The sequence below is a fragment of the Lynx rufus genome, unplaced genomic scaffold (genome assembly GCF_022079265.1).
Source record: "Lynx rufus isolate CCGP_SWC_20201006 ecotype Redwood Valley unplaced genomic scaffold, mLynRuf1.p SCAF_4, whole genome shotgun sequence".
Classification (NCBI taxonomy): Eukaryota; Metazoa; Chordata; class Mammalia; order Carnivora; family Felidae; genus Lynx; species Lynx rufus.
The window spans coordinates 157,151,065-157,163,933 of NW_025814856.1; the positions used below are offsets into that span (position 1 = coordinate 157,151,065).

The window sequence follows — 12,869 nt, forward strand, 5'->3', positions numbered from 1 at the left end:
TCACTTGGGGACTGAATCGGATTTTAAGAACAGTCAAAACAGTCATTCGTGAGGATTTCCCTATGGCCAGCAACTGTCTTCAAGTAGATTCCCTTAGGCATGAGAGAATGCAAGGTAAATAGGAGGTAAGAGTTATCACATGGAAGTCAACATAGCTTCCAGGGTCAAGAGTCAGAAAGTTCAGGTTCAGGCTCCAGCTCTATTACACATTAGATGTATTTCCATGGACAACCTACTTTCTGTGTTGCTGCCTATCACTAGTCAACTGGGGATGACAATGGTTTGAGTTTTTAGTGTTATCATGAAGGTTAAATGAAAATATAGTAGACATGGTTTATTGTCCATAGGGCACTTAGAAGAATGCTTGGCACATGGCAAGCACCCAGTAAGTGCTGATTATTAGTAGTATTGCAAGCCCAGTCTTTGGCAGGAACGGCCTCCTTCTACCATTGTTATGCTCATTCACAACCAGCCTCTGTTGTCTACCCACACCCAACTTCTGTGTTTCCATACAGTGTCAATATCTACTCCATTTCTGGGATAGACTCTGAGTTCATCTGTCCCTAAGGCATAAAAGGGGTTGGTTGAACATAGTTCTATGTCTTCTTCATTCTCTGAAAATTGAGGGTTGCTCTTTCACAGTCGGAAGAATCCCCTGGGACTCATTGTTGCCTTGGACTATAAGAGAGAAGCGAAGGGAGAGCTGTACTGGGATAATGGTGAATTCAAAGGTAGGTTTCCCTCTGGTGCCCTCCCTGGGGTTCTCAGTGGAAAGTAGTCATTGTAGGCTGTCCAGAATGGCACTAACCCTGTTATCATCAGTGCTTGCTTCTGTAGCTTGGAACCAATTTATTCTGAAAGTTCAGTTAGCCAAGCACAATGCATTAAAATAGACTTCAGATGAGCAACTTGTATGTTATTGACTCTACCAAAGTGACACACATTATTTGGTTTAGTTTAATTACTCTCTTCTCTGGGTATCATTACCAATACCAAATAATACGTTTTGTAAATAGATTTGTAAAATATTGCTTTGATTACTATCAAGGTGGAGTATCTAATTTGTGTAGTGTGATTTTCCACTGTAAGATTTCCATAGAGGTAACCGACAAAAGCTTATGTGTGGCCTGTGATTATATAAAAGCCGTGCCCTGCATACGATTAGCATTTCTTAATATTCATTGGCTATTTATTATTGCACTGTATATAGAGGATATAAAGATGGATGAGCTGTAGACATTGCCCCCGAGGAACTCCTGGTCCAGCAGGATAGATACAGTGTGCATGCGGATGACTATAAGTGGAGGTCACCATGTTTGAAATGCCAGCAAAATGGCACGACAAAGTACCATGGGAGCTCAGAGGGGGATGCAATTAGTGCTGGTAGCAGCGGTCCAAGAAACTTGGAGGCTTGAGAAAAATGGGCAGAACTTGGGGAAGCAGAGGTATTCCACATGAAGAGGAAAGCATGACCGCACAGCTCCTCTGCTTCCTATAATAACAGGTACCCTTCTGTCTTTCTCTTTTAGATGAAAAGTATATTCTGTATGATTTTTCTGTCGCCTCTGTAAGTACTGTTGTTGAGGAGCACACAGTGTACATCCTTTTCTGTGATTGCTTCTTGAGTTTTCGGTTTGCTGTGATGCTTGGCGATGTGGAACAGAGACAGGGCTTGTGACAATCCCAGAAAAAATTAGAGCTAAAATGATAGTTTTTAATCTATGTTAGATATATAAATAAGTTTATCAAATATCAGTATGACTTCAGTGAAGAACTTGGATTTTTCTGGAAAAAAAATTCTTACCTCTGAGTCTGATAGGATGAGTCCTAGCTTCGGGGATGTGTACTTGGTGGGGTGCAAGCATGTGTGGGATGTAGGTAGGGGCATGGGGCCTGTTGGAGGTTCTTCCATAATGGTCCTCTTTTCCAGCCCCTAAAACTTGGGCACAGGTATTAAGTGGTGGTTTTGAGAGGTTGGAAGATACAGAAAGATACAGAACATTACTTGCCTCATCTCTCTCCCGAGGGAACCAAGAGGAAGAAAGGCAGTGATGGTAGCAGGTCATATGAGAATTCTAGTTGGATTCTCTTAGAAGTGTGCATGGGTAGAGATTTCTTTTTTCTTTTCTTTTCTTTGTAATGGTTATTTATTTTTGAGAGACAGATCATGAGCAGGAGAGGGGCAGAAAGAGAGGAAGACACAGAATCCAAAGCAGGCTCCAGGCTCTGAGCTATCAGCAGAGAGCCTGACCCAGGGCTTGAACCCATGACCCATGAGATCATGACCTGGGCTGAAGTTGGACGCTTAACTGACTGAGCCACCCAGATCCCCCTATGGATCATGCTTTTTGGTGTCCACTCTAAGGACTCTTTGTATCCCTAGATCTTGAATATTTTCTCCTGTATTTTTTCCCTAAAAATTTGAGTTTTACCTTTAAGTCTGTGAACTGCCTTGAGTTAATTTTTTTAATGTTTATTTATTTTTGAGAGATAGAGACACACCACACAGACAGAATGCAAATGGGGGAGGGGCAGAGAGAGAGGGAGACACAGAATCCAAAGGAGGCTCCAGGTTCTGAGCTGTCAGCACAGAGCCTGACGCGGGGCTTGAACTCACAAACTGTGAGATCGTGACCTGAGCCAAAGTCAGATGCTCAACAGACTGAGCGACCCAGGTGCCCCTGCTTTGAGTTGATTATTATCAAGATGTGAGGTTTAGGTACAGGTTCTCCTTGGGACCTCTGGATGGCCCACTGCTCCAGCACCAGTTGTTGAAAAGGCTCCCTTTTCTCCATTGCATTGTTTTTACACCTTTGCAAAAAATCATTTGTGGGTTGCCTAGTCTTTTTAAACATCAAAGTGTCCCCGTTTTTTTTCTTCAGTCTTTAGTCCCACCTTGGTTAGAGGTCAACTACATCACTTTGAACTGTGGCTCCCTGGGTAGGTGGTCTGCCTCCCTTGGCCTCAGTCTTCTCATCTGAAGAATGGGGCTCACGGTGGCTTTAGCCTCATAGCTTCCTGTCAGAATTCAATGAGATGCGTAGTACCGTGCCTGGCACACAGTAAGGGTTCAGAAATTTCAGGTCTTATTATCATTAAAATAAAAAGAAGGAGTCATCTAGGCCCTCTTTGTGTGTATGTGTATGTCTTCACCTTTGTGTGCCCACAAGTCTCTATGCATAATCATGTCTTTTTGTCTGTTTTACGAGTACCCATAGTGTCACTTGGAAATTCTGTGATGTCCAGAATGTATTTCCTGAGTGATAGAATCGATAAATAATCAGTGAACCCAAACAAACATGAAATGTTACTGAAAGACTGAAGACTGTTAAGAGTCTGGGTTAACCGGGGCGCCTGGGTGGCGCAGTCGGTTAAGCGTCCGACTTCAGCCAGGTCACGATCTCGCGGTCCGTGAGTTCGAGCCCCGCGTCAGGCTCTGGGCTGATGGCTCAGAGCCTGGAGCCTGTTTCCGATTCTGTGTCTCCCTCTCTCTCTGCCCCTCTCCCGTTCATGCTCTGTCTCTCTCTGTCCCAAAAATAAATAAACGTTGAAAAAAAAATTAAAAAAAAAAAAAAAGAGTCTGGGTTAACAAATTCCCTGGGGATGATCACCAGGCACCAATTAGAACTCCAGAGATAGGGGAGCCTGGGTGGCTCAGTAGGATAAGCGTCCAACTCTTGGTTTCGGCTCAGGTCGTGATCTCACGGTTCTTGAGTTCGAGCCCTGCTTGGGGCTCTGCGCTGACCGTGCAGAGCCTGATTGGGATTCTCTGCCTCTCTCCCTCTCTTTCCCTCTCTCTCTGCTCCTCCTGTGTGTTCTTTCTCTTTCAAAAATAAGTAAATAAACTTAAAAAAAAGAACTTCAGAGATAAAGGACATAGCTTAGATGTCAGAAAGAAAATTGTTGAGTGGTATTTGGTGATGTACCGGGTTTCTAAGTAGATGTGTGTTGTTTCTTTTTTTTTTTCCAGAACCATCTACAGGCAAAGGTTATAAATAATAACTATACGGACCCCAACAACCTCACGTTTACAGATATCATAATCTTGGGAATGGACAAGCAACCTATGAATTTCACTGTTTCATTGAAGAATTCTTACAGGTCCATTTTAAATGTTACCTACAATGTTTCATCAAAGGTACGAGATTGTTCCCTCCTTTCAGGGCCCTTATCGAAAGCCCTGGCCTAAGGTTCTTACAGACTGCTCTCCCTTGCTCTTTTGACCTTCAGCAGTTACTGGCTCACTGCAAAATCTATGCCATCACAGGGAAGTTGCTGAAGGAGAATCATATGCATTCTCAATATGGACTCCTGAGCTTTCTTTGCATTACAATACTGCAGAAGGCAGAGAAGGCAGTTCTTCTCTGGGCAGATTTAAAACTAGACCTGCTGATCCCAGATGTGATGTGGTCAAAATATGATTCAATACTTTGGCCTAGCCCTGGAGAGTATTCACACATTTGTCCTCCCATTTGAGTTAAAGACTCTCTTTGCTTCAGACACAAAGATATAGGTGTAAAAGGTATAAAAGGTATAAAGGTATAAAAGACACGCTAATTTTATACCATCATAGAAAATGAGAGTTGAATAAAATACAAGGGGTAATCCAGTTCTGCTCTTATTGAAGGAGTCCCTTACATGATAATCTCTGACAAAAGATTCCAATTGTTAGTTGAGTATTTCAAGCACCAGGAAATCCACTATTTCTTAGGGCAGCCCCCTTCCATTTTGACAATGCATATAGCTAACAGTACGAGCCTGGTTTCTCGAATGAGGCAGGATGGGGTTCCAGTCTTAGCTCCACTGTCCCCTAGCTGTGAGATCTTGGGCAAAGAAAGCATTAAGCCCCTCCACACCTCATTTTTGATCTTGTAAGACGGAGGTAGCCGTAGTATTTGCAGCATAGCATCACCTTCTAGGATTGATAAAAATAATGCATACAAAGTGGTTGTCACGGTGCTTGGCCCATATAAATGCTCAGTGTAGTTTTAGTTTGTGTGATTACTGCCATCGTTATTAAAAGGTATGCACACCACACCCAGGGGGCAAAGTCTGAAAAAGACAGCCCTGCCTGTGATCTGTACAGCCCTTCCTATTCAGTATCCCACAGTGACTCCACGACGAGGTGAGAAAGGTCAGGAATAAGCCAAGTCCATTTTCCTGACGGGGAGGTCAAAAGCCCCAGAGGGTAAAAGCTAATGTTCCAAATATCCCATGACAAAGTGGTGTTGGATGAACTGGTATCGAATGAAGATCATCAGGGAAGGACGTTATCCAGGTGGCTCAACCTCACCTCGTTTGTCACCACAGCCTCCTTTCTCCTCCCTCAGGTGGTGAAGATTACTGATCTCAAGGGACTGGTACTTGGACAAGAATTCTCCATTAAATGGGAACTTCCAGTCAGTGACCTGGAGAAATTCAACTGCTACCCTGATGAGCCCCCCCTCACTCTGGAGCATTGCAGGAAGCGGGGCTGCCTCTGGGAGGTAATGATCTGGAACACATCACCACAGTGAGCGGGAAGTTGTAAAAACTGCCCCACGAGTAATTAGACACCTAGAAAACACTTTCCGAATGATGATGGGTTGAACCGTAATCATCCTTCAGAAGGAAACTGATACTCTGTCAACCGATGAATTATTTTGCCAATTCTGTGTGATAGGTGACCAGTGTTTTCCTCAGATATCCTGAATCCAAATATACTTATTGCCACTCTGGCTGTCTCTTTCCTCCAACCACAGCATTAAAAACCCCACTTTTATTTTTAATACATCCATGATACATTGGGTATGCATTGTGTATGGAGTCTTTTAAGCGATTCTTTCCCATCTATGAGAGGGTCCATGCAGGAAGGTAAGACTGTTTCTCATCACTTGAAAAACAGAGAGAATGAAAGTCAGAGAAAATAAGTGATTACCCCAAGATCACAATGGGGGCCGTGAGGGCAGTGGGGGGCGGAACCCTGCCTGAGATTCCAGTCTCCAGATCAGGCTTTCTGCTGACACTTCCCTGTTCACCCAGGGGAGGAAGCCAATGGGCATGTATTTTTAAATGGATGTATTCATTTGCTGGTGCTGTCATAACAGAGTACTACACACTGGGTGACTTAGAACAACATAAATTTGTTATCTCAGACTCCAGGGAGCTAGAAATCTGGGATCAAGATGTCAGTAAATATGGGTCCCTCGGAGAGAAGGGAGGGAGACTCTGTCCTATGCCTCTCTCCCAGCTTCTGGTGGTTGTCTGGCACTCTCTGGTCTTCCTTGGTTTATAAAAAAACATCGCCCTTGATCTCTGCCTTCATCCTTACATGGCATTCTCACTGGGGGCAGGTCTGTGTCCAAATGTCCCCTTTTAATAAGGACACCAGTCATCTTGAATTAGGCCTATTCTAATGATCTCATTTAACCTGATCATCTGCAAAGACCCTATTTCCAAATAAGGTCACTCTAACAGATACCAGGGTAGGACTTCATATCTTTGGTGGGGTAGGGGGGCGCATAACTCAACCCATAATAATGGGCATGGTGTAAGAGACTCAGGCCGTGTGAACCAACTTCCTTGGTAATTAGGTCCTTGAAGTGTGGGTGTTACAGGCTGATGGAGAATTTCTCCTCTTATTCAGGACACAACTGTTCCTGGTGTGCCTACCTGTTACTATGACACCATCCCTAATTATGCTGCCAGTAACATTCAGTACCTGCCCACGGGCATCACCACAGACCTCACCCACCTGATGACCCCTGAATCAACTCGAGCAGCCACTGCTGCTGGTTCTCTTTCTGCAACGATCAGCTTCCTCCGCCTGAGTGTCATCTACCACACAGAAAACATGCTGCAGTTCAAGGTAATTTTCAAGGCATTGCAGGTTCTGATCCTCAACATGGAATTCTTACAGCTCCATATGGATGAAAGTCACTGAAACATCTTCGTGTCCAAATCCCTCATTTTACAGACAAAGGCACGGCAGCCCAGAGAAGTAAATGTCAGAGAGCTAGGAGGATGGTGGACCCAGGACATAACCTTGGATCCACCAGGGTTGTGAATTTCCTGCACCGCTGAGTGCTCGGGCATAAGCATCCTCAAAGGACCATTACTCAGCCCTGTGAAAAACGTGTCTGCTCCGTGAGAAACTCACATAGTGGCATTAACCCACTTCTACCTTTAGAGTTATTTTTCTAGCAGTGGTTCTTAAACTTCAGAGAGCACCAGAATGACCTACAGGTCTTGTTAAAGCTCAGATTGCTGGGCCCTGCCCCCCGGAGTTTCCAGCCCGAGAGGCTGCCTCTCTAACACGTTTCCGGGTGGTGCTGATGCTGCGGGTTAAGGGGCCACACTTTTGAGGCCCACAGCTCTGGTCTGATGGAAGTGCAGTGTGAACCACATAGATTTCCTGATAGCCACATTCCTAAAATATATTTGAAAAAATATCAAATGAAATTCATTTTAATAGCATTTTGTTGAACCAATATGCTGAAATGTTATCTCACCGTGTAATCCAAATACAATTCTTCAGATATTTTAGGATCTTTTCATCATACTAACTCTTTAAATTTTGGTGTGTATTTTGTACTTATAGTGAGTCTCAGTTCAGACTAGCATATTTCAAGTACGTAATGGCCACGAGTATCTTGTGGATCTGCTGCTTGGTGGGTTAATGAACCAAAGTGGGTTTGCTGCTTGGTGGGTTATAGACAGAGACTATGTCAGGTGGAGTTGCCTCACTAGGGTCATCTTTATGTGTACAAATAGGGAGACCCCAGGGAAGGATTTCCAAAGCCAGGGACTCCCAAACAGGGGTAAGTAGGCTCCTTTCGTTAGGGCTTGGGATGAATATTCAGAGGGGGGTTTTAACATTATAATGAAGCTAAGGTAACTGTCCCCAGTGTTTTTTTTTTAAATGCAGGTGTTATTTTTTTTTTTTACATTTTTGTTGCATTGATTTATTAAGTGCATTTACAGACATTATTTTATTATTTATTTATTTATTTATTTATTTATTTATTTTAATATGAAATTTATTGTCAAATTTGTTTCCATACAACACCCAGTGCTCATCCCAACAGGTGCCCTCCTCAATACCCATCACCCACCCTCCACTTTCTGATTCATCTGCACAGACCTTTCCTCAAATGTCCCTTTTCCTGTTCCAGCAATCCATTAGTTAATTTCTAAAAGATGAAATTGACAGTTAGGCAGAAGCTTCTAGGGGTTTCCTGAGTTCAGTGAGTCAATCCTGAATTCAGGGAGTCACAGGGTCTCGCTGGTGACAATACCACCTTAGACAGCTCTTCTCTAGAAATTGTTTTTCACACTGTAATATTGCATGAATCACCCTGGGATCTTGTAGAAATGAACATTCAGATTCAAAAGGGGAATGGGAGGGAGGCCTGAGATTCTGCATTCCTAACAAGACTGCAGGTTATACTGCTGCTTTGGGTCTGAGAAACACAATTTTGAGAAACAAGGCTATAGACAAAACTTGTCTTAAGTGTCTGAAGTTCAACCATTAAGATCTGAGTCCGCATTAGAGAAAACTCAGTTCTCTATTTCTAAAATACACTCACATGCCCAGACGTCATCTCACACCTTTACATGCACGTTCATATTCACATTCTCATACACACACACACACACACACACACACACACACACACACACACATATTCTATCCGTGAAATTCTATACCCATAATTCACAAACTATTTAGAGAAAGTGCCCTTCCTGCCTTTGAATAGGTATTTCTAGGAGCATTTTGAGTTCAGGATCCATATCGGGCACTGTAGGTGGGGAGGCTTCACATCTATTTGCTTTGGGATATTTGATGCCTCCCCATGTGATTCAAACTGGCCAGAAAACATGGGAAATGAATTATATGAGCTGGCATGAGGGATTTTAGGTCTAAGATTATTCCATCAGAAAGTTTCTTTCTCTCTTGTCAGATCTTTGATGCCACTAACAAAAGGTACGAGGTGCCAGTGCCTCTGAACACGCCTCCCTCTCCTGTTGGCTCCCCTGAAAACCGTCTGTATGATGTCAGGATTCAGAACAATCCTTTTGGGATCCAGATTCGACGAAAAAGCTCCAACACTGTGATGTAAGCACAATTTATTTAGTTTCATTAAAGTGGTTCTAGATCTAATTATGGTGGTTCTAATTAATGCAGGTGAAATATTAATCTTAGAGATAATGTAAGTGTGTGTGTGTGTGTTTGTGTGTGTGTGTGTGTTAAAAAGGGAATTGATCTATTACTCCATTTTCTATTAGGCACTAACTCAAAAAGAAAAATGAACCAGAGGTTTAAAATAGGTGTTGCCTGATTTCAGAAAAAGAAAAATGCATGTTCTACTCATTGTTTGTGTTAAGGAGAAAAGAAAGCTGTATTTAATAAGCACAACAGGGGCATTTGGGTGACTCAGTCAGTTGAGCATCTGACTCTCGATTTTGGCTCAGGTCATGATCTCAGGGTCATGGGATCAAGCCCCATGTCAGGCTCCACGCTCAGCGTGGATGTTCTCTCTCTCTCTCTCTCTCTCTCTCTCTCTCTCTTTCTCTCTCTGTCTCCCTCTACCCTTCTCCCCTGCTCACCCACTCTCTCTCTCTAAAAAAGAAAAAAATGCATGACAGATAACCTAGGACAGAAGTCAACTCTATACACCCTCATTTCAAAATAACAGAAGACTCAATGAGAGAGGGAAAAGTTTACTAAGGAAAGACACACCACTTCTTACAATTTTCTCTTCTACCAGTGCTGTAGACTTAAAGCATTTTCACAATGTTACACATGAAAAGAGTTCTCATCTGTCATCCCTTGTCTTGCTGCTTAATGGAATGGAATGAAGGTCTGGATTTTGCCTGGAACCAAAGTTCCCCATCCTAGTAAATATCATCACCTGTGTATGCACATGTGGACAGCCTTTGCTCTTTGACTGTGTGCCTAACTTTTGTCAGTTGGCTTCTTTGCTAAGAAATCCTTTGGCCAATCCAGAAAAGTTTTTCTGTTTCTTTTATGTTTCTTCTTTTTTAAAATATTTATTTATTTTTGAGAGAGAGAGAGAGAGAAAGAAACAGGGTGTGAACAGGGGAGGAACAGAGAGAGAGGGAGACACAGAATCCAAAGCAGGCTCCAGGCTCTGAACTGTCAGCACAGAGCCCGACACAGGGCTTGAACCCACAAACTGATATCATGACCTAAACCGAAGTCGGACACTTAACCGACTGAGCCATCCAGGTGCCCCCAGAAAAGTTTTTCTAAGAGCTTCACACTTTTCTGTTGGTAAATTTGCTTAGACCTTGTTCGTTTATTCATACATGTATTCAAACTAATACTCTGGACAATGATAACTAAAGAGATGAACGAGACATAGTCCTTGCCTTAAAGGAGCTCATGGTCCAGAAAAGGAGTTCTCAGCCTTGCAAATCACAGATAAAAAATGCAAACATGGAACCTTGGTAGTGAGTGCTTGGACCAGGATCCACACGTGCCTTCATTCGGGAGGCTTCTGAATCAGCTAGAATTTCCGAACACGTCCTGTGTTTGCTCTGGGCTGTCATCAGTGTGGTGTTAAGGTAGGCCTTTCTGTTGCAGTTGGGACTCTCAGCTCCCCGGCTTTACTTTCAACGACACGTTCCTCTCCATTTCGACTCGCCTCCCCTCTCAGTACCTCTACGGCTTTGGGGAGACTGAGCACACAGCTTTCAGGAGAAATATGAGCTGGAACATGTGGGGAATGTTCGCTCGTGATGAGCCACCCGCGGTAAGCACAGAAGAATAAGATGATCAATCCATTTCTTTTGGTACATTTTAATCCAGTAGCGCCCTATGAATCAGCCTCACCTTATACTGGTGAACTAGGCCACATGTTATGCTCTTCTGTCCCTAAAAGACACCCATATTCTTTTCCCACAGACTATGGATTTTACTTCATAAACTTTTATTTAGTGTGTTCTATGTGTCAGGTACATAGAGACACTGTCTGTTCCCCAGAGGCTTATAACCTAGAGAGAAAGATGCAGAAATAATGGTAACCCAGTGTAATCAGTGCTTATAACAGAATTATGTAATAATAAACAAGGAGGGAATGGAGGAGGAGGGCACCTAGTTTTTTACTTGGGGTGGAACGGAGGGTTAAGGAAAGCCTTATAAAGGACGTGACACGGTGCTCAGTCTTCAATGTTGAGTAGAGGTTTGTTGTTTGGATTATGATGTAGAAACAATCCTTTGGATTTTTCTCTCTTTGATTGCTGCCTACTCTCCGCCATGACTCTCCCAGTACAAGAAGAATTCCTATGGCGTCCACCCCTACTACATGGCACTGGAGCAGGATGGCAGTGCCCATGGGGTGCTCCTGCTAAACAGCAACGCCATGGGTAAGACAGAGGCACGTTTCCCATGTACCACCATAAACAGCAGTGGCCATTTTCCTGAGATCTGGAATACCAGTAGAAATAGGGAAATTCAAGGGCAAGGGAAATGGGACAGATAAACTGACCATTCATTCATTCATTCATTCATGACTTATGAAGAGCTCTGGGCCAGGTATTAGGGGTCACATTTTGACCAAATTGCCTGACCTTATTTTACTGTGACAGTTTAACTTCCTTTCACAGAGTGATACAAGATGTTGAGATTAAGGTTATGTTTGGGGTATCTGCAAACCCATCTCTAATTCTACTTCGTGAGAGAAGGCTTTCCAGAGGAGGAGGGACTTAAAGCAAGAGGGAGAGTGAAAAGAGCACATTTTAGGGCAGATTCCCTGTCTGGGTGATGTATACCTCCAAGGACTCCCCGTCTTCTTTGTTTTGTTTTTAACAGATGTGTCATTCCAGCCCACTCCTGCCCTGACATACCGCACCACAGGAGGGATTTTGGACTTTTATATGGTTTTGGGGCCAACCCCCGAGCTTGTAACTCAACAGTACACTGAGGTTGGAAGTCATTCTATCCATTAATAAGTCATCAATTGTCTATTGGGTATTACCATATTCTTAGCACTGAGATAGGCTGAGTTTTGCTATTGTGGTCCTTGGGTATTCCTGTTACACTACTGCTATCTTCCCCCAAAGTCAGGTTTTAGTGTTGGGGGTATATAGGCATTCAGATACCCCACGTGTCTCTTAATTATTTGCTGAGTACTCTAAGAATCTCTAAGCAGTAATAACACCTGAGTTCTCAGCTTTCCCAGAGTGGAAGTTCCAGAATATAGGAGACTTTCTATCATTCCACATGCCAGTGGTCATTCCATATTTATTTGACTTTCTTATTTTTCTTGAGGGAGGCCTCTTAGATGGGACAGTGCTCAGTAGAAGTGCTCAAGTTGCATCAAGTATAAGGCTTTTCTTCTCTTTCCCAAAAAGTCTTCTGGACCCATTTTTCTTCTTTATTCTAGTTGATTGGTCGGCCAGCAATGACTCCATACTGGGCCTTGGGATTCCAGCTAAGTCGTTATGGATACGAGAACGATAAGGAGATCTCCCAATTGTATGAGGCAATGATGGCGGCCCAGATTCCCTATGTATGGATCACCCACTCAGCCTGTGGTTTAATTAGTTATGGGGAATTGTGCCTAATTATGGATTGAAAACATCTTCAGAGAAATTACTGTTGACTCTTTCAGTGTAAGGAAAATGTAGCTGTGGAGCTAGTCTTATGTGAAATACATTGCTTTTTAAATGTATTTCATGCCACCCTTTTAAATCAAGCATTCAGAATTGAGAGATGCATTAATCCTTCAGCAAGTTAGCATTGTGATTGGAGGGTATAGTTACTCACTGTCTTTTGCCAGGAATATCCTCCAGTAGGCATGGCTGGTCTTAAACCAGAACTTTGGGGACTTCTAAGTGAGTATCATGTCAAGAGTAGTATTACA

The 12,869-nt window shown here is 43.1% G+C and overlaps 1 protein-coding gene across 1 annotated transcript in view; it reads left to right on the top strand.

The window, feature by feature from the left end:
* MGAM2 (maltase-glucoamylase 2 (putative)) overlaps positions 1-12,869 on the top strand; it is an 87,121-nt gene that overhangs the window by 41,674 nt on the left and 32,578 nt on the right. Inside the window, exons 21-30 of the mRNA XM_047095173.1 lie at positions 643-731; positions 1,530-1,567; positions 3,971-4,138; positions 5,331-5,486; positions 6,626-6,847; positions 8,943-9,097; positions 10,589-10,757; positions 11,274-11,370; positions 11,816-11,928; positions 12,390-12,515. Coding sequence (XP_046951129.1) covers positions 643-731; positions 1,530-1,567; positions 3,971-4,138; positions 5,331-5,486; positions 6,626-6,847; positions 8,943-9,097; positions 10,589-10,757; positions 11,274-11,370; positions 11,816-11,928; positions 12,390-12,515 — 1,333 coding nt within the window. The remainder of the gene's footprint in view (positions 1-642; positions 732-1,529; positions 1,568-3,970; positions 4,139-5,330; positions 5,487-6,625; positions 6,848-8,942; positions 9,098-10,588; positions 10,758-11,273; positions 11,371-11,815; positions 11,929-12,389; positions 12,516-12,869) is intronic.